The sequence below is a fragment of the Neovison vison genome, chromosome 6, assembly GCF_020171115.1.
Source record: "Neovison vison isolate M4711 chromosome 6, ASM_NN_V1, whole genome shotgun sequence".
Classification (NCBI taxonomy): Eukaryota; Metazoa; Chordata; class Mammalia; order Carnivora; family Mustelidae; genus Neogale; species Neogale vison.
The window spans coordinates 8,754,189-8,775,979 of NC_058096.1; the positions used below are offsets into that span (position 1 = coordinate 8,754,189).

Genomic DNA, 21,791 nt, shown 5'->3' on the forward strand with positions numbered 1-21,791 from the left:
TTTTCCCCAGATAACAGCTAGCCCCTCAAGGTCCTGGAGACCTCCCTTCCAAAATTCCTTAGAGACTTACATCCTCCATAACCCCCTTTGTCCTCACCCACTGCCGAGTCCACCCCTACTCTGCCTTTAAAAACTCTGACTGTGGTCTGGCTCGGGGTCCAAGTCCCTACTCCCCTGTGCCGGGTGTACTTGGGCCCAAGCTTAAGCTTGTCAAATAAACCCTCGTGTGACTGCATCGGTGCTTGGCTCCTTGGTGGTCTCTCGGACACGAAAACTCAGGCATAACACTTGCAGCATTCGTAGTAGGATACACTCCACACGATCCAGCATGGACATATCGCAATGAGATGCTAACAGACAAAGATGAAGAGAAAATCTTGAGGGCAGCAAGAAGAAAACCACTCATCAGTATAAGGGAAACCTAAGAAGATCCAGAGCTGCCCTTTCATAGAAACGCCAGAGGCAAGAAGACAGTGAGTCACGTATCCAAATGGTGAATCCCAATGTGAGTTCAAACATTCACGTGAACATTTGTTATGGGATTATTGAAAAAGTGCTGCTGGGGAATCTGGGTGGCTTACTCGGTTAAGCACCTGACTCTGATCTGAGGATTATGAGATCGAGCCCCGAGATGGGCTCCATACTGGGCGTGAAGCCTGCTTAGGGTTCTCTCTCCCTCTCTGCTTCCCAGCCACCCCCGCCCCTGTGCACCGGCGCACGTGCTCATTCTCTCTCTCTCTCTCTCTCAAAAAAACTGCTGCTGGGCGCCTGGGTGGCTCAGTGGGTTAAGCCGCTGCCTTCGGCTCAGGTCATGATCTCAGGGTCCTGGGATCGAGTCCCACATCGGGCTCTCTGCTCAGCAGGGAGCCTGCTTCCCTCTCTCTCTCTCTGCCTGTCTCTCCATCTACTTGTGATTTCTCTCTGTCAAATAAATAAATAAAATCTTTAAAAAAAAAAACAAAACTGCTGCTTTACTTAAATATTGTATATTCAAGCATATCTGGGACTGATTAAAGTATATTTATTCTTATATTCTAAGTTTCGAAAGAACAGAAAAAACCTAACCAAGAACACTGTATCTAGTAAAACTATCTTCCACAAAAGGAGAAATAAAGACATTTCCAGATAACAAACACTGAGTGAATTTGTTGCTAGCAGACCTGTCTTACAAGAAACACTGAATGAAGTTCTGTTGGGGGCGGTGGGGGGGGGCGTGAGAGGGATGGAGTACCTGGGGGATGGGCACTTGATGAAATGAGCCCTGGGTACTGTTTGCTGGGTATGTGTATCACTAAATTCTACCTCTGAAATTCTTAACACATTTTTTTTTTAAAAGATTTTTTCTTTATTTATCTGACAGAGATCACAAGTAGGCAGAGAGGCAGGCAGAGAGAGAGGAGGAAGCAGGCTCCCTACAGAGCAGAGAGCCTGATGCGGGGCTCAATCCCAGGACCCCGGGATCATGACCTGAGCCTAAGGCAGAGGCTTAACCCACTGAGCCACCCAGGCACCCCTGAAATTCTTAACACATTATATGTTAATTAACTGAATTTAAATTTTAAAAACTCAAAACAAACACTAAAGGAAGTTCTTCCATGTGTAAGCAACTGACCCCAGATAGTTAATCAAATCCATACAAAAAGCACCGGTCAAGGTAACTGTGTAGCTCTAAAAAGACAGCTTAAATGCCTATTTCCTTTTTGTCAAATGGGTTTTTTTTGAAAAGACTGAGTAGGGCACCTGGGTGGCTCAATCAGTTAAGTGTCTGCCTTCAGCTCAGGTCACGATCTTGGGGTATCTTGGGGTCCTGGAATTGAGCCCTGTGTCTGGTTCCCTGCTCAGTGGGGAATCTGCTTCTCCCTTTCCCTCTGCCTGCCACTCCCCCTGCTGTGGTCTCTCATTCACTCTCTCAAATAAGTAAAATCTTAAAAAAAAAAAATTGTGTAAAATGCAAGGCACACAGGCATCACTGCACTATAACTAGAACATGCTGAAACACACAACTCCAAAAATATACTGAGAAAAACTATTAGAGCAATTAAAACATTACACAGAAAAATATCCATTTGCTGGAAAAGAAAACTGTAAAGGAAGGATAACAAAAAATAGGGAAAACACTAAGTAAAATGGCACACTTCTGATGAGGGAGTAGGAGACTGGCTGAGAACAGAGCAGGGGCTGGCGCCTTGCACCCCCTCTCCATCCATTCCCCTTGGTAATATGTGTGGCATTCCACAGGCATCCCTGACTGCCCTAAAAGAAGAGCAAATGGTTATCTTGCAGAGATCACAGTCCTGCCCGGCAGGAGTCTCTCTTGGTTTACAAATGTCCTTGAGATTTACAACAAAGAAGTTACCTTATCAATAGCCCAATTTCCAAAAACACATAACTCAGTTCCTCAAGGCCTATAGCCACCCTCCCCTCCATAAAAAAAACCGAAGGAGACGGAGGTAGAAGGAAAAGTAAATAAAGTTACATTTCTTTTAAAACCTAAATCTCACTAACAAGGACGCTTGATAGCAGGAATGTCACATTCCACCAGGAGACTCCCAATTGTCTTTCTGTTAGTGCCTCATTAGAGGGAAAGTGGCCTTGGCTTGGTAGTAACCAGGCCTTCAGTATCCTGACAGTCTTCTTTCCCCCAATAGCTCTTCTGAACACCCCTTTGTCCTCACCTACCCAACTCCTGTGTATCTCGGGGCAGCCGCAGCTCTGCCTGCCCACGGGTCCTGTCCCCGTGCTCTAATGAACCACCTTTTTGCACCAGAGACGTCTTAAGAATTCTTTCTTTAGCCATCGGCTCCGAACCTCACCCCACTGAACCTCACCTAGGTTCGAGAACTTCATCACTTCTGCGATTACGGTAAAAACCAATGAATTGTATACTTCAAGTGGGAGACTTGTATGGTAAGTAAATTTTATCTAACTACAGCTGTTATTAACAACAGCAACAACAACAGTAAGAAACAAAGCCGAGGGCGCCTGGGTGGCTCAGTGGGTTAAGCCCCTGCCTTAGGCTCAGGTCACTATCTCAGGGTCCTGGGATCGAGTCCTGCATCGGGCTCTCTGCTCGGCAGGGAGTCTGCTTCCTCCTCTCTCTCTCTGCCTGCCTCTCTGCCTACTTGTAATCTTTCTCTGTCAAATAAATAAATAAAATCTTAAAAAAAAGAAAAAAAAAGAAAGAAACAAAGCTGAGAGGTGGCCTCAGTTATGTGACCTGCTTGGGAAGAGCTCATCCCAAACAGGAAAAAGGCAGCCTATTTCTTTTTTTTCTTTTTTTTTTAAGATTTTATTTATTTATTTGACAGAAAGAGATCACGTAGGCAGAAAGGCAGGCAGAGAGAGAGGGGGAAGCAGGCTCCCTGCTGAGCAGAGAGCCCAATGCGGGGTTCCATCCCAGGACCCTGAGATCATGACCCAAGCCCAAGGCAGAGGCTTAACCCACTGAGCCAACCAGGTGCCCCAAGGCAGCCTATTTCAAAGACTTTCAACGCACCCGCTGTTAGGACCTGAAGGGACAGTAGAGTTTCCACATCTCATTCACCCATAAATTATATAAAATATCTCTTCCCAAGTGTCAAAACTTTCCTGGGTGTCTACGGCCCCATTCCCCAGGTCCCAGTGAGTGGGCACATCCCCATCTGCCCCACATGATCTCCTATCCCTTGGCCCCTGTCACTGCTGCGTAGGCTGGAGAAGCGGAAGGCGTTGACCCAAGGGTGCCTCGCTGACAGACTGTTTAACAGCCCCAACCTGTTAGCTCAGGCTTGCGGGAAAGATATAGGAGCATCATTAGCTATAGGAATCAAACTTGAGGGCCATGAGGCAGACTGAAGGTCACATGGCAACCAAGTTTGTTAGGTGACCCCTGGACACCCCCTCGGCCAAGCGAGGTGCAGAGGGAGCAGCCTCAGGGTCTAACAGCCCCCAGATGAGACCCAGCTGGATTCCGCTCTTGACCTTTGACATCTGTGGGCACTGTCTCTATAAGAAACTTCACTTTTTCTCATGAGCTCACCAGAACTGCTTTTAGCCTTTTTTGCAATTAAACGAGCCCTATCATATATAGCTTTAAGTGATTTTACTCTGTCCCCTCAAAGATGGACACAAGACCCGCTCACCATCTTCAGCGATAATCTTCCCTAAATTTGACAAGTACTAAGCTTTCCTTGAGGTGAACTAGCTTCAAAGCCTTTACCCTTATAAATTAGGGCACAGTCTTTTCTTCCATATATTTACATACAACTTAATAATCCTCACACATGAAGTCCAGTCAGCCTAAAACTGAGCAGAGCCAGAAACTGCTGCAGCCTGGGAGAGAGGGACAGACAAGGCGGGCACAGGTCTCAAGCAGCCCTCTGGGGCTGTCATCAGAGCCACCATATCCCTGTGACCACCACGTCGGGGACAGCTTTGAACAGATGGCTGGGAAGAGGGTCTCGCCCACCTCCGCCCAGTGGGGGATACCTGATAGAAGTCGGTCTTCTCTGCGATGACTTTCAGGATCCCTGGAGCAATGGGAGGGACTGTCACCATCTGCAGCTTGCCGAAGAACGGGTTGTGTCCAGAGCTTTTGTAACGTTTCATCTTGTCTTCGATGACAAGCGCTAGGGACTGGGAATGGTTGATCACCTCCAGCAGGGTGGAGATGGCCACGTTCTGGAGGAAGCAGTCGGTCACACAGCAGCTGACGGTCATGAGGGACCTCAGCCAGGACGGGAAGCTGCAATCGCCGGCCCCTGCAAGGAAACCAGTCAGAAAGACAGAACCACGTGATGATGGCTCGCTGTGTGCAGATTCGGAGACCCACTGAGAGCCACAAGTCAGGCGGCCAGCAGTGTGACAGTAACCTTCTGGTGGTGCCATGATTATCAGTAATCATTCGGGGCCAGAGGACAAAGGACCCTGAGTCTGCTTTCAAAAGCTTCTCAGGTTATTTGACTTCTGAAAACGTCAGTCTCAGGGCTTTGAGATGACTCAGAGCACCTGCCTTTTATTTATTTATTTAGAAACTTACATATAGTGGAACTCATGTTAAAAGTTGCTTTTAAATTTACATGTAGTAAATCCACATTTGTGGGTATCGAGTTCAAAACATTTTTTAAGGCTCTCCTGATGGCAGGACACATGGCATCAAAGAGGCCCAGAACAGGGGTGTCTGGGGGGCTCAGATGGATAAGCCTCTGCCTTCAGCTCAGGTCATGATCTCGGGGTCTTGGGATTGAGCCCACATCGGACTCCCCGCTCAGCAGGGAGCCTGCTTCTCCCTCTGCCACTCCCCCAGCTCATGCTCTGTCCCTGTCTCAAATGAATAAATAAGATGTTTTTTAAAAAAAAGAGGCCCCAAATAAACCGTGGGCTTGAATTCTAAATGCCGATCCTCAAGTACAGTGTCATGTGTGGCTAATGAGCCACGAGGAAACTGCAGAGGAAATTAACTGTGATGACTGCAAGAGGGGACGGCTTGGTCCTGTGTTCCTACCAACTTCATCACTTCTTTCTCGTTTTCCACCTTCCTCTCTTTTCTCTTTTAAGAGTTCACTGCCTGCTGAAGACTGAATTGTGTCTGCCCCAAAACCGTATGTTGAAGCCCCGATGCCTAACGTGATGGTATTCAGAGGCGGGGCCCTCGTGACGGCATTAGCACCCGTGTAAGAACAGACGCCGGTGAGATGCCCCCGTGCCCCCAGGATGTGAGCGCCCTGTGAGAAGGTGGCCGTCTACAACCAAGGGGAGAGTTCTTTCAGAAACAATGCTGGCACCCTGATCTCAATCTTCCAGCCTTCAGAACTGTGAGAAAGAAATTTCTATTCCTTCAGCCACTCAGTCTATGGTTTTCTGTTATGGCAGCCTGAGCTTCTAAGACACCGCCTGTTATGGGGTGAATAGTGTCCCCCTGACTCCCCAAAACTCTTATGTTGCAGTTATAAGTCCCTTCAGGACCTCAAAATGTGACCTTATTTGGAAATAGGGTTGATGTGGATGTAATGAGTTCAAACAAGGTCATATGAGAGTGGGTCCCAATCCAAAGTAACTGGTGTCCTTATAAAAAGGCAACTGAACACAGGACGTATAGACATACACAGGGGAAGCCCTGAAAAGACTGGAGTTATGATGCCATGAGCAAAGGAACTACCAGAAGCTAGGGAGAGGCTAGAACACATCCTTATGAACCTTCCAGAACAGCCCAGCCAATATGCTGATCTCAGACTTCTGCCTCCAGAACTGTGGGGCAATGCATTTTTGTTGTTTAAGACACTTAGTGGTACTTTGTTACAGCAACCTTAGCAGACGAACACAAATCTTTAACGATCGGTCTCATGAACTAGTCTATTTACTATTTATCATGAAGCGCCTTTTACGTTCCAGGCCTCTTAACAGGCTTTGCGGGACTCCTCAAGTTTAAAAATACGGTCCCAGCCTCACCAATCTGCCATCTTTAAGAGGCAAGTCAAAAGCACACACCATGAACGACAAAAACCCACATGGCAGAGAGGGTGTGGGCACGGGACGGGACTCCTCAGGGCGGACTCCGGGGGGAGCCTCTCACCGGGAAGCTGGAAGAGCCCTTCGCAGAGCCGCTCCGTCTCCTCCTCGGACAGGTAGACGGGGAAGGTGGCGCAGTCCAGCAGCAGGTGGCAGGCGGCCGCGAAGGCTTCCCTGCAGCCCTCCCGTGAGCTCCCCAGGTCCACAACCACCTGCTCCACAGCCCAGTCCTCCCTTTTTTGGCCGGGGCTCCTGGGCGGGGGCGATGGCAACTCTGCACTTTTTGTCTTAAACGGAGACCCTCGAACTGTGAACAAGTCTGACAGCATCTGCTTAAACTGGGGCACGCTGATGGGCTTCGTGTCCCACGGGTTCTTCCTGTCGGAGTCGCTGCCCGCTGAGCACGGTGGCCCGTCCTCGTCCCTCCGGCCCGCGGACTCGTCACACCTGCTCTCTTCTCCGGACCCGGTCAGCCGCCCTCCAAAAATGTTCTTGTGCGCAAAGTTGGCGATCAGCTCCTGGATGCAAAGAAACGTCCTCTGCATGCTCCCACCCTTCTTCCAAACATCGTCCTTCTCCGGAGAAACCCTGGGGACCCTCAAGTGCTCCGAGAGCTCTGGCGACGAGGCACTGAGCCCGATCCCGCTGTCTTCAGATTTCAGGGGAGGAAACGAAGCATCTTCGTCAGCCGCAATCACTGCCTTTGTGTCTATAATCACTTCACTGTTTTCACCTCTTACTGGACTCTGCGGGAAAAAAAAAAGGAAATTTGTGTTGTACACATCTCGTAGGCCAAGGGATTCAAATACCAGCTGAATGGGGCAAATCATGAATAGGTTACTTCCAGTTTTTTTAAATCCTAATTTTCTACACCAAGAGAACCCCTGTGTAAAAGTGTATAATACAATGAAGACGGCACGACAGGGGAAAGAAGGGGGGGCAAGCCCAAAGAGGAGGCTGCTGGGCCCCATACTCTCCAGGAAGGCGGGCTTTGAGCCCACTTTGTATTATTTATTTAGGTTCAAGGCTCAAAAACGTTATTTAAGAAGAGTTTCTGGCGGGCGCCTGGGTGGCTCAGTGGGTTAAGCCGCTGCCTTCGGCTCAGGTCATGATCTCAGGGTCCTGGGATCGAGTCCCGCATCGGGCTCTCTGCTCAGTGGGAAGCCTGCTTCCTCTTCTCTCTCTGCCTGCCTCTCTACCTACTTGTGATCTCTCTCTGTCAAATAAATAAATAAAATCTTTAAAAAAAAAAAAAGAAGAGTTTCTGGCATATTTAAATTAAAAAACTGAATGAGGATGTCAGGCTGAGGGAAAAATAAAGGCATGAAGAAATAAAATGAAAGCAGAAAGCCAGAATAAAGTGTTTACTCATGTACATGTAAGTACCCCTCCACCGACTTACTGGTGAGTGCGTGAGTGTGTGTGAGTGTGCGTACGCGTGCTCCATCGCTTTTTCCGAGGGATGACACTATGATCTTTAATCAGTCAACCTCTCCTCTTACACTGCTAACGTCATTAATATCCCATTAAATTTAAAACATTCCAACATTTAAACCACTGTGCTCTACAGGGAAGAATGAAATAGTCCACGCTTTGTGAAACATCGATAATTATGTTTGAGGACACATGCTTAAATTTTGTATCTGAAATCATTTAAGGGACTTTTTTTATTAGCTATTACAGCTAGGAAAAAAAAAAACAAAAAAGGACTAACTCTGGAAAGGGAGTTAACAGTCTGTGAGTGGGTCTGCACCCCAGTGCAGGCCCAGCCCTGAGCGCTGGGAGCAGCTCCCTTTCTGGGTGTCCGCCGCCCAGTCGGCCTGCGCTCCAGCCCGCAGCTGCACTGGACGGGTGTCAAGGGCCGAGGTTTCAAATCTTTAAGCAAAGTAGAAAATAAAAATAACCCAAAGACTGCAGGCCCCCAGCTCCTGACTGGTTACCGTCTTCTGGGAGCACCGTTTGGCAGGATCCGTGCCAACTTAGAAGGCGCACGTATCTCTCCAGTTTGAAAGGAAATGGGTTTGACTGAAACCCACGGAGAGGGACTGACCCTTCAGAGAAACCTGCAACCACGAGCCAGCTGCACAAGGAAGCTTAGCACAGCGCTGCCTGTAACAGTGAAAAGCCAGAAATCACCTAACTGCCCTTGAGAGGAGAAGCCCGGAAGCCATGGGAAAGCCACACCTAGTCTATCACACAGAAGTCACCCAAGAGTAAGAAGCTTCTACATAAACCGGTATGGAATGAGGCCCCCAGAACACTGTTTGAGAACCAGAGCAAGTCAGAGAACACTGTATGTTATGGGTTGAACTGTGTCCCCCTCAAAAGATGAATCAGTCCTACCCCCGGTACTTGGAAATGTGACCTTATTGGAAACAGGCACTTTGCAGATGGTCAAGTCAAAATGAGCTCATTAGCGTGGGCCCCCATCCAACATGACCCATGTCCTTCCAAAAAGGAAATCTGCACACAGGGTGGGGATGAAGACAGAGCAGGACGCCGAGTCCACAGCAGGGAGACCCCAGAACCTGCCGGCACCACCAGAAGCAGGGACAGAGGATGGAGCTGACTCCCCACATCCCTCCCCAGAGAAAACCATCCCCGCCCACACGGTGGCCTCAGACTTCTGACCTCCAGAACCAGAAGGCAGTAACTCCCTCCCATTTAAGTCCCTCAGTCAGTGGTACTTTGTTACTGCAGCCCAAGTAAATGAGCAACTCACTTATGTGTCTAAAAGGACACCAACACCACACAAATATACACACACACAGAGCAAGGTCTGGACAACCCAGTACTGGAATCAAACCAGTACCTGCAGCGGGGAGTGGCGGGGGTGGTCAGCGGAAGGGGGTTGGTCAGCTTCCACACTAAAAGCTTCTGGGAAGCGTCTGAGGATTCTAGAAGCAGATTTTAGGTAACACCTTTACATCCTCTGGTCTTTACTTCTACCCTAGCCCACCCTAATTACTTCCCACTCCCAGGAAGTAAGCCAAGCCCAGAGAACCATGTCCGCTCCCCAGGGCTGTACCGTGCTTCCACTCGTGGGCTCCATGTCCAGGTAGGAAGGTGGCATCTGGACCTTGCTGAGCACTTTGAAACACGTCTTCAAGGCTTGGGTGAGCTCGGGTAAGCTCAACGCCTCCATCTCCTCAGCCAGAGGCTGCACCAGGCAGCCCAGCACCTGAGGGAGGTACTGGGTTTGCACTTCAGAGTAAAGTTCCTGTGGAAAACAGACATGAGTTTAACTACTCATGTTTCCAATTTCTGGTCAGAAAAAAAAAAAAAACGGTGCCTTAGAAAGTCACCTTTTTTTTTTTTTTTAAAAGATTTTATTTATTTATTTGACAGACAGAGATCACAAGCAGGCAGAGAGGCAGGCAGAGAGAGAGAGGAGGAAGCAGGCTCCCTGCTGAGCAGAGAGCCTGATGCGGGACTCAATCCCAGGACCCCGAGATCATGACCTGAGCCGAAGGCAGCGGCTTAACCCACTGAGCCACCCAGGCACCCAGAAAGTCCATTTTTTAAAAAGATTTTATTTATTTATGAGAGAGAGAGTGAGAGTGAGCGGGGGTGGGGAGTGAGCAGAGGAACAAGCAGACTCCCACTGAGCAGGGAGCCCGATGTGGGGCTCCATCCCAGGGCCCTGAGATTGTGACCTGAGCCAAACTCAGATGCTCAACCAACTGAGTCACCCAGGCGCCCCTCAAGTGTCTTTACCTTTCTTAACAGAAAATCATTGCCAGGTTTATTTCTATATTAAGGAAATTAGTTTCCTTTGAGAAAATTAGCCAACGGCACAGTTTTATGTAGAAATACCTTTAATCCCACTCCTGAAGAACCGAGGTGCAGGGTGAAGCCAGGTCATCTCTGCTGGACAAAACTTCGGCTCAGGCCACTTACAACTGGCTCAAAGTTATAACCTCTTTTATTTTTTTAAAAAGATTCTATTTATTTATTTGACAGAGAGAGATCACAAGTAGGCAGAGAGGCAGGCAGAGAGAGAGGAGGAAGCAGGCTTCCTGCTGAGCAGAGCCCGATGCAGGACTCGATCCCAGGATTCTGGGATCATGACCTGAGCGGAAGGCAGAGGCTTTAACCCACTGAGCCACCCAGACGCCCCTATAATCTCTTTTAAATAAGACATAAAAGGCATAGGAGATTACATTCAGCTACATCTTACACGCCAAAACAAACATTGCAAGTGTGCATTTACGTGTACCCATTTTTTCAGGAAGGTGAGGTTTATCAGGCCAAGGACACTAATGAGAACGTGAACAACAACAAGCACAGAGCCGCCTCCTCTTGGCAAGGGGCCTTACCAAGGGGATAACGTCCAGGAGGAACACCAAGAGGGTGCAGAGTTCTGACACCGTCGGGGGAGGGCTGATGCTTTTCCCAACAGGAAAAGTCCGCTTCGCAGGTCTACACAAGTCACAGGAAAGAAAACCAAATCAATTTTTTTTTCCTTTAAAAACTTCAAGCAGGGGCGCCTGGGTGGCTCAGTGGGTTAAGCCGCTGCCTTCGGCTCAGGTCATGATCTCAGGGTCCTGGGATCGAGTCCCGCATCGGGCTCTCTGCTCAGCAGGGAGCCTGCTTCCTCCTCTATCTCTGCCTGCCTCTCTGCCTACTTGTGATCTCTGTCTGTCAAATAAATAAATAAAATCTTTTAAAAAATAAATAAATAAATAAATAAAAATAAAAAAATAAAAACTTCAAGCATTTTTTACGATGTGCAAGCAAGTTACCCTATTTCAAACATAATGAAAGGCAGCTCTGTCACTCTGGTAAGTAAGCTCTAGTGACTACAACTATCAGACATGGAGTGTCAGTCTGTGCCTTGAATTTGCGTGTCTCTGAAACACGTTCACTCAGACCTGAACGTCACCAGTTCAGATGAGGGCGGATCCAGGCCCAGGTGGGATGCCACACCCAGCAGACCTGGAGCTCCAGCAAGAGGAGGAATGCCAGGTGCCCCCCCCAAACCATGTTCCAAGGGCAGTCTGGGTAGCAACATTCTATTCCTTGAAAAAAAAAAAAAATCTGAAAAACAATGGCCAAGGGTATAATTTCAGTAATGGGGGTGTGTGTGTGTCTGGCATTATTTCTTATTCTTTCTTACATTTGAAATGTTTTTTTTTTTTTTTTTTAAAGATTTTATTTATTTATTTGACAGAGAGAGATCACAAGTAGGCAGAGGCAGGCAGAGAGAGAGAGATGAGGAAGCAGGCTCCCCGCTGAGCAGAGAGCCCGATGCGGGACTCGATCCCAGGACCCTGAGATCATGACCTGAGCTGAAGGCAGCGGCTTAACCCACTGAGCCACCCAGGCGCCCTACATTTGAAATGTTTTGTAGTTGATTTTTCTTTTCTTTTCCTTCTTTTTTTTTTCTTAAAGAAAGCACACCTTTGTAATTCTGAAACGGAAACAGGCTGACCAAAATATACTCCAGCTTCAGTTTAACACGGCCTTGCTGCTGCCCCTGGGTCCGGCTACAGGTAACTGATTCACCACAGACTTGAACGCCCACCGGGCCCTGGCTCTAGAGGACACAGAGGGGCACAGTGGGGAGTAGCTGGGAGGTCAGGCATTCCTGGGTTCCCGCCTCGGCTGGCTGCTAATTCCTGGGCAATGCCACACGATAGGCCTCTTGTCCCTGGGCTCTTTCTTATGTGATCCAAATGTCTGCTTTTGGACCAGTGATACAAAACTTTCAGAAAGAATTTAAGAAGACTAACGATTTTAAAACCATGCACTCTAGTCACAGAGCCACAGATCTCCACCCCTTTAAATAAATGAGCTTCAGGGAACACGCGTGCAGATGTATCTGGTCAATGTAACGAGAAAATGCAGAAGGTTTTCTCGACTTACAATTAATAAATAAGGAAGCTCCAGAATTAGGGGGCACAGAGTACCTGAGGCTTCTTACCGGCAATGTTTTTTTATTCTACTACAATTTTAAGAGAATTCTTTCCCATCATGTGCTCAGCACAGACCACCCAACCTGAGCCACATTAACAGCTATGAAACCACAAAAGCCTCCTGAACATTCCATAATCCCAAACTGGATACTTACCTAAAGCAGTCCTCAAAACACCTGGTCATATAGTCCCAGAGAAAGTCTGTGCTGAGGGATGTGATCAGCAAATTCACTGTTTTAACAATCTCGGAGGCATTTCTGTTTTCTTTTATTGCACTGTAAAGGAAGGCAGAGGCTCATGAATGCATCCGTGAGAAGTCGTCTATCATGAGAACACCATGTCTGAAAAACTGTAATTCGTTTACTTACTTCTAGAGAGACAGACAAATCCAATAAAGGTAAAAATGTTATTGGCTTGATATAGGAAAGAGTTTGCATAACGCCATCCTAAACAATATTTACACTGTATAAACAATATTTACACTGAGGCATTCTCTTAGGAGTAAGTATAAGAGCTACTGTGAAAAGAATCTGGTAAAGGAAAGCAGTTTTAGCCCATGTGTGAGGCCTTAGATACCCTGCTGGTGAAGTAACATGGTACACCCGTTTGGTTAGTCGGGATTTATTTTAAACAAGTATAAACCCTTTACTGAGGAGCCTAAGGCAAAGTTACGCTCCACTGCAGAAGACAGGAGAGCTACCCACAACTTGCATTTAAAAAAACAGGCAACGAAATAGCTAACGTAATTCCATCTTTGTATATTATTTAGAGAGAGAGCGAGCGAGAGAGAGCAAGCGTGCAGGAGCTGGGGGAGGGGCAGAGGGAGAGGATCTCAAGCAAACTCCCTGCTCACCATGGGGCCTGACACCGGGTTGACCCCATGACCTTGAGACCATGACCTGAGCCAAAATCAAGAGTTGGACGCTTAACCGACCCAGCCACCCAGGCAGCCCTGGAATTCCACCTTTAAAATAAAAGACATGCAACTATATATTAATGTATGCATTCCAAGTCTGGAGAGAAATGAAAATGTTTCATGTGTTTCTCTCAAGGGCAGTGGGATTGTGGGTGATATCTTTATTCTTGATACCTTCAAATATCGTTATGTTCCACAAATGGCATGCATTACTTTCACATTCAGAAAAATAATAATTCTAGGAGAAAAGAGCAAACATTCTAGGAGGAAAAAACAAACACTCAGAACTCTTGGTACATTTACAATTGAGAAGCCAGAGAAATCTTCAAATAGATTTATATTTTCAATATACCCAATGCCAATTCAGGCAGAAGGAAATTACATCAAGGATAAAGTAAAAAGGAAGAGACTGTATTGTCTTAAAAGGAACAAAAGCAAGGGGCACCCAGGTGGCTCGATCAGTTGAGTGTCTGCCTTCGGCTCAGGTCATGATCCCGGGGTCCTGGGACTGAGTCCCGTGTGGGGCCCCCCTTCCACGGGGAGCTTGCTTTTCCCTCAACCCTTTCTCCCCACCCCACCACCAGTCTAATAACTAAAATGAAAAAAATTAAAAAACAAACAAACAAAAAAAAAAAAACCAAAAAACCAAGAACAAAACCCAGGGTTGAGAGAAAACCACATGCTCCAAGACAACACCCTTGCGAGGTCCTGAACCCCACATGTTCTGCCTTCGGGGTCCTGCAGCACATGTCCTCAGGGAGCCCCTGGCTGGGTGTCCCCTCTGCCGCTGGACCCTGGCTCCACCTCCCAATCTTCTCTCAGCCTCTGCTGTCCTCCCTTCTAAGTCCCCACATGGGGACACCGGATCCAGCTGCCCTTAAACGGCTTGTGAACCTGCCAGTAAATGGGGTCTGTACAGCCCAGGCTGGGCAAAGACTAGCTCACATGCCTCTGACGCCAGCCAATAGGAAACAGGCCATTCATGGTGACGGACTCAAGAGCATCAGTTATCTTCATGGCTGGTGTGATCCCTTGCGTGCCCATGTTCTCAGCCCCAATAATTTCTAATAAACAGCAAGGAAAACAGCAGGGAAGAAGCATGAAGCTGGGGGCAAACCCATACCTTACTAGCGAGTTTCCACTCTGCGTATAACTAAGTTTAAGATCGGAGCCGAGCGCATCTCCACAGTAAGAATAAAAGGCCCGGATGACTTCGAGAAACAAATCCCCAACCACTCGAGGGCCTGCAGTTAAAACAAAAACAGTCAGAGAAAGACGAACAATTCATGTTTACATCAGTACATGACACACGTGTGAAAAGAGAGAGTATAACTGCACACACAATTTTATTGTCTAAAATGCTCAGAAACTCCAGTTTGACAACGACAACTTTAGCTGGGGAATACCATCTGTGAAAATGGCCAATATTTTTGTAGTGCTTACCACGTGCTGGACACTGTTCTAAGCATTTTCTATGCTTGACCAGAGATGCTATTCAGCATAAATACCAATGAGTAGGACCACTTTTCTATTTTACATTCTTTTAACATTTTTTACATTTTTATTTATTTTTTTAAGATTTATTTATTTTGGAGAGAGTGTGAGCAAGCACAGGGGTGGGAAGGGCAGACAGAGAGAGAGAGAGAAACCCAAGCAGACTCCAGGCTGAGCACGAGTCCAATGCAGGGCTCAATCTCATGACCCTGGGATTGCAACCTGAGCCAAAACCAAGAGTCAGACACTTAACCAACTGCCCCAGCCTGGTACCCCTATTTTATTTTATTTTTTTTAAGTAATCTCTACACCTAGCCTGGGGCTCGAACTCATGACCCTGAGATCAGGAGTCACATGCTCCACTGACTAAGCCAGTCAGGTACCCCTCCAAAATCTTTTTTTATTTTATTTTATTTTATTTATTTGACAAAGATCACAAGCAGACGGGGGGGGGGGAGCAGGTTACCTTCTGAGCGGAGAGCCCGATGTGGGGCTCGATCCCAGGACCCTGAGATCATGACCTGAGCTGAAGGCAGAGGCTTTAACCCACTAAGCCACCTAGGTGCTCCCCACAAAATCTTTCAATCATGACCTGGTATCCCACAAAAGAAATGGAAAGCTTACTGGAAAGCTTACTAAATGGCACAAAAGAATAGAACCAGCTGCAGGTTAGGGAAACATTCCTACCGATCAGGCAGGTGGAAGGCAGCTAGACATTTCTGCTGCGTACATAGCAACCACCAGGCGGGGAAGGGGGTGACCTCTCACCCATGTGTTCAAGGGAGAAAAACTGGATCGATTCAGAGGAAATGAAAGCTCTGTCAACATATCTGTGTTAATAAAAAGCAGCCAGCAGATCGATCCATTCTTTTATGCTTCTTTTTCACAAAAACAGAGGATGTGCCTCTGAGAAAACTTTTTTCACCAAAAGCCCCACATATATTTTATCTACAGTGTGAAGAAGCTGAATGATTTTTACAAATGAAGGCAAGTTTGTTGCCGTGACTGAAGGAGAAAATGAGGCAGCAGGGGACGCCTGGTAGCAGAACAATGACCGCCCTGCCCCTTCAGCTCTACTTCTGTATAATCCACTCCTCTGCCTCCCAAGTATGTCTTCCCTGGGACAACGAAAGTAACAGACAGGAAAATCAGACGGCTGGATCGGTCAGAAGGCTGCCATTCATCCCCTTCTGGAAACGCCGACCTGGAGCCCAAGATGGCAGCAACACTTCACTTGGCTCACTGAGGGTCAAGGTCAAGACATAAAACCCTCAGCCTCCAAAATACGGTTACATTTTTTTCTTTGGTTATTTCCCCAAGTTATGCAGGAAGCTCCCAATACACTTACAAAGCTCACTTCATTTTTTAGTGGAAATGGTGATTTTTCTGAGCTGCAGTCACTCCACACAAAGAGGTAGAGCCATCGCCAGTGGACTGAGGTAGCAGAGGAGGGGAGGGGCAGGGGGAAGGACACAGGGCAAGCTCAGGGGCACTTAAGGCCAGCGTTTGGAGGGACAAACACTTCATGCTTTGAGTCTGGCCAAGAGCAGCTAGAGCTGTACATGTCACGGGATACAAGGTCATCCGTGTTCCGTGACCGAGTGTCTCGGGTGTGGTGGGTCTGCGTGCAGTCAGGTAAGCAGCTATGCCCTGTCAGAGAGCTTAGGCCCTAGAGTCAAACAGACCGCATTTTAATCTCAGCTCCAAGGCAACCTCTGGCAAATCACTTACTTTGCTCAACCTTTGTCTTTCCATCTGTAAGATGGGAATAGTGAGAAAACCCACTTCAGAGTTGTTGGAGGCAAGGAGGTACATAGAGAGATGTAAATGATGTATACAAATCACTTCACACACAAAAAAAATGCTCAAAAAATGTCAGCTGTTACGATTAACAACAGTAAAAACACATGAGGACCTCAGAGTCTCCCTTGCATACAACTGGACTGGATGCCTTTTCCCCCCCTTGCATCCCTAGAGCCTAGCATCATCCCTGCCACACAGCAAATGCTCCATGCCTGTCCCTGAATGAATAAACGGTCTCCAACCTCCACCCCAAGAGTAGAGGGAGAAGGGACCTCAATAAAGCCCTGGATTCTTGTTCTCTGCAAACAGCAACCAGGCAGTGTACAAATCCTGAGCGCTCAGACGACAGCATCAAACTTGAAATCTCAGGGCTCCTGGGTGGCTCAGTCAGTCAAGCATCTGCCTTCAGCTCATCCCAGGGTCCTAGGATCGAGCCCCACGTGTGCTTCTCCTTCTCCCTGTGCCCCTCCCCACACCTGTGCTCTCTTGCTCTCTCAAATAAAATCTTTAAAAACAAACAATAACAGGGTGCCTGGATGGCTCAGTGGATTAAGCCGCTGCCTTCAGCTCAGGTCATGATCTCAGGGTCCTGGGATCGAGTCCCGCATCAGGCTCTCTGCTCAGCGGGGAGCCTGCTTCCCTCTCTCTCTCTCTCTGCCTGCCTCTCTGCCTACTTGTGATCTCTCTCTCTCTGTCAAATAAATAAATAAAATCTTTTTAAAAAATAAATAAATAACAAAAAAAATCTTAAAATCCTATGGAGAAGGTAGAGACCCATTATGGTGTTCAAGTGACTGGATATTAAGATCTTTAATTTTTTTTTTATAGATTTTATTTATTTGGCAGAGAGAGAGCACACGAGCATGAGCAGGGGAGGGAAACAAGGGGAGAGGGAGAAGCATGCTCCCCGCTGAGCAGGGAGTCCGCTGTGGGGCTCGATCCTAGGCCCCGGGATCATGGCTTGAGTGGAAGGCAGACACCTACCTGACTGAGCTACCCAGGCACTTTGGATATTAAGATCTTACTGTGAATGGATATCGGAGCAATTTCTACTCTTTAAGCAAAGAAGAGAAGGTCATTTTTTCAGCTGAGGCTCACAGGACCACAGTGTGTATCAGGAGACCCTTTAGGAAACCGAGTCTAGTTCAGCTCTGTTCATTTGGCAGAGGAACAGCCTGAGGCCCACATGGCAGAAGTGCCTGCCCCGGTTCACAAGGCAAAAAGAGGGAGGAGGGCCTCCTACTCTCTTGAAAATAAAATCAAAGCTCACTTGAAGCCTGATATTTGACAGAAGGAACATTCTCGCTAAGTCAGTACAGTATATGCTCTGTTCGCACACGTCAAAATGTGCATAGTAGGAGCTCAAAGGATTTCTCTAACAAAAGTGCTCACGTTATTGTGCAAAACTCGTAAGTGGTGCCTAGATATGGCCACTGAGCACATAACCGGGCTGAAGTACTTCAAGATTTGGAAGCTCTGATGGAATCACACTCTAAATAACATGCTGATGTGTCTCGCACAGGCAATCCACATCGAGCTCATGACGGTGACCGCGCTTCGCACGTTACCTATTTCCGGCTTGTCGAGCAGACTGACGAGGACTCGGAATGGCTTCAGGTACGCGTGGTGACGTTCCTCTACGTCGGCGTCTGAGAACTTCTGGTGCAGTATTTCAGCTAGACCCTGTTTTGTTTTGTTTTTAAAGCCACAGATCAGGATATTGTACACAGCACAGTTTGACATTACTGGTTGTTCTACTTGTAAAAACTCTGGGATAGAGAGAAAACCAGTCAAGCGGCACGGAAGGAGCACAGAAAAGGTTTCCCCACCGTGGATCCAGGACATGCCCCATGTCTGCTCTGAGGTCCTGCCCATCATTCACAGAGGAATCATGACCAGGAATGTTCTAGACCGGGATCTACTTTGCAGAAAGGCTCCTTTACCTCAACTAAAAGATCCTTGGAATATCTTTCAAAAAAATACGAGGACTGGTCTTCGTAAGAATTTGAGAGCTCGGATTCTGGCACGATGGTGTTCCCTTTAATATCTGAACCTATAAAAGAACAAGGATCATGAGCTGTTAACAAGATCTAAAATTTTAAAGTACATAATCCTGCGCAAAGGTCTCATGCTCCAGCATTTTTAAAAATAGAATTCCTCCAACAGAAAACCAAATTCCAATCTGGCAAGACTAAGTCACATTTTCTTCTTTTGAGAAAAATGTGGGGGTACTAAGGACTCCACTTCAATAGGCATCAATTTAGTTTGTCCTGAGAATGCACCCTCGGTGTCTTTGATAATCTGATTACAAAGATCTAAAGGCATGAGGATCAGTTTTTAACACCAGCGTCTGTATGACAGTATGTGAAACCAAGCTGTTCTCATATATATGCCCTTATTTTGAGCTTTGGGGAAGTCTGCAGGTCTTTGGGGCAAGGGAGGGCAACTCATGGTATGAGGGGAGAGCGTGGGCTCTGAGGCTGAGGCTAACAGGCCAGACTCAGCACTGGACTTGGATCCCGGGTCCTCTCTATACACAGCAAGTCAAGGTCAACCAGAACAGAGCTGATCATTTAGTAAAATCATCCTTTTGATAAAAATGCTTAAAGAGCCTGTAAATATTCTTCTTGAAATCCTTCATAAACTTCTATGCAATGGGTTCTGAAAGTTCTGTATCTAGGGAGAACAGAGGAAAGAAAGGGTAGAGAGAACTTACTGAGTCTGGTGTGAGAAGACCCCCATGTTGAGGGTTATAAAGTTGGTGAAGCAGAAGATTTTTTAGGGCAGTAAGACTACTTTGCGTGGATGCTGTCCTGGTGGACACATGCCCTCGCACATCTGTCTACACCCACAGAAAGCACACCAGCAAGAGCGAGCCCTGATGGAAGCCAGAGTCTGGGTGATGACGGGCCTGCGCTGCCTCATCGACTATGACAAATGTGCCGCCCTGGTGGGGGAAGGGAGAACCTGGGGGAAGCTGGGAACTCTCTGTACCTTCCTCTTAGGTTCGATGTGAACCCAAAACTCCTCTTTAAAAAGAAAAAAAGCTTGGAGTCCTTTCATGGTCGCTTTGTATACCACTTTTGCTCAGGAACATGAACGTGGGAATTTATAAAATTCAAAAAGTGCTCGCCTCCTAGCCCTGTGGTTTCCTGGACTCTTGTCCCTATGAAGACTTCCAACCAACAGTCAGGGGCTCTTATCCTACAAGTTTACAGGCTGTCTGCAGAAATAGAAGCCTGGGTTCTCAAGCTCTCCCCTTAAGTCATCCAAATGTCTTCCAACACTTAATGTCAATGCCACAGACATTCCCATCCAGGCCAAACATCCTTTTACACAAAATCTGTAACATTTGTGGGTCTTCTCTCACACCCCCAAACCCATGAGACTTTTTTACAGCAACAGGCTTCTACTTGAATAAGGTTTAGCTACAGATTCTTTTTTTTTTTTTGGTGGTATTTCAAGCTTCTTAAAATGGGATTCAATGTTCAATATTCAATAGATATCCCATTTACTCACGTCCCTGTTTTTAAGTGTAATACCTGTAACATAAGCCAAGCTACAGTGCAGGCAGAACTCAGCCGACCAGGCCCTATTTAATCAGCGTGTTATCTTTCCGTATCTTATGACTCAGAAATGTTATCACCAAGATTGAAACTTGTTCCAAAAATCAGCACTAAAAGGATTCATGTTAATTTTGACTTTCACTTATTGGATACTGCTCAGGACCTAGTAACCACGCATAAAGTCTTCTGTTCAGAGACATGTCTCTCCTCAGTAGGGTCTGGGTGGCCGCTGACAGGATCTGCACGAGGTCCGATCTGAGCAGAGGAATGGCTCTCTCACTGGAATCCTGTTGGAGGACAGAGAACACGTTACCGCAAAGGGATGATGGAACAGAGTACTGGCTTTTGGACACGTGGTCCCCCTTACCAGTCTACAAAGCTTTATCTTAAAAAGAAAGTTCTCAGAAGGAGTTGGTTCTTTGCAGTGCCCAAGGCCAGAAGCATGCAGTTTTTGCTACGGAAACATCCTCCTCACAAAAAGGAACAAGGACTGAAAAATTGTTTTGGCTGAAAGCAAACGGTGATCACCAAGTGGCTCTGGGGTCCAACCCACCTGCCCCATGTCCTCAGGAAACACCAGTGACTTCCGCGGAAGAACACAGATGACTTACCAGACAGGTATAAAATGGAAAGAAGAACAGAACAATTTCCAGGTTATTTCTTTGCACCAGGACATTTGAGTCCAACAGTGAGGCACACAGAGACTTTACCTGTAAACGATAAGACAGCATGAACATTTCACTCCCCAGACATTTAGTAGTACTTGGCAGGCTACTGCTTACAGTCACAGAAATGAGAGTAACTTCTACTGGGAACCTTGAAACCACTGTGTGAAGCCAGGAACTGAACAGTCAGGCGTAAATGTGGGGAATGAGGGTCCCAGCCCTAGACCCTGGGGGGCAACTCGTGCTGGAGAAGGTCATGGACAAGACGTGACCTGGCTGATCTGTGGAGCTGGCAGCGCCTCACCTCCTCCCAGGCCCTGGAATGTGCACTCTGCTTGCCTTGCCCGCTCAAGTTACCAAGGGACACAGCCTTGCCACAGAGATGTGGTGTGGAGAACACCTGCGCGGTACACGCGGTATACGTTACTGAGCCCGATTAAGGCCGCTATGTAGACTTTTAAGATTTGGCAGGTGGGTGAGGAATTGTATGGACAGAGGTTTCTGGTGATGAGGGAGCAGGAGGCTGGCTGAGGACAAAGCAAAAGCTGGCACCTTGCACCCCCTCTCCACCCGCTCCCCTCGGTAATGTGTGTGACACTCCTCTGGCACCCCTGGCTGCCCTAAGCAAGAAACAAATAGTTAACTTGCAGAAATCACAATCCTACAAGACAGGAGTCTCCCTTGATTTACAAATCAATAGCCAGAGGCAAATAGCTGAGTTCCTCAAACCCTAAAGTCACCTTCCCCACCATAAACAAAACTGAAGGAGGCCGAGGTTGAAGGGAATGTAAATACAGTTAAATCTCTTCTAAATCTAAATCTCACTAACAAAGACAATTGATGTCGATTGTTTACGACAATCTCCCAACTATCTTGATGTTAATGGCTGGCCTAAAGACAACATTGATCAAGCCTCAAGGCCTCCGGTATCTGGGCACCTTGT

At 47.2% G+C, this 21,791-nt stretch overlaps 1 protein-coding gene across 5 annotated transcripts in view; it reads right to left on the reverse strand.

The window, feature by feature from the left end:
- DOP1B (DOP1 leucine zipper like protein B) overlaps positions 1 to 21,791 on the reverse strand; it is a 111,443-nt gene that overhangs the window by 45,228 nt on the left and 44,424 nt on the right. For all 5 annotated transcript variants that reach the window (XR_006384953.1, XM_044250947.1, XM_044250946.1 and 2 more), the window contains exons 6-15: positions 20,795 to 20,893; positions 20,347 to 20,470; positions 18,561 to 18,670; positions 18,186 to 18,300; positions 14,444 to 14,564; positions 12,560 to 12,679; positions 10,806 to 10,908; positions 9,515 to 9,706; positions 6,551 to 7,232; positions 4,468 to 4,739 (exon numbers count right to left, since the gene is read on the reverse strand). Coding sequence is in view for 4 of the 5 variants with exons in the window: in XM_044250947.1 (XP_044106882.1) it covers positions 4,468 to 4,739; positions 6,551 to 7,232; positions 9,515 to 9,706; positions 10,806 to 10,908; positions 12,560 to 12,679; positions 14,444 to 14,564; positions 18,186 to 18,300; positions 18,561 to 18,670; positions 20,347 to 20,470; positions 20,795 to 20,893 (1,938 nt within the window). In the remaining variant the exon portion in view is untranslated. The remainder of the gene's footprint in view (positions 1 to 4,467; positions 4,740 to 6,550; positions 7,233 to 9,514; positions 9,707 to 10,805; positions 10,909 to 12,559; positions 12,680 to 14,443; positions 14,565 to 18,185; positions 18,301 to 18,560; positions 18,671 to 20,346; positions 20,471 to 20,794; positions 20,894 to 21,791) is intronic.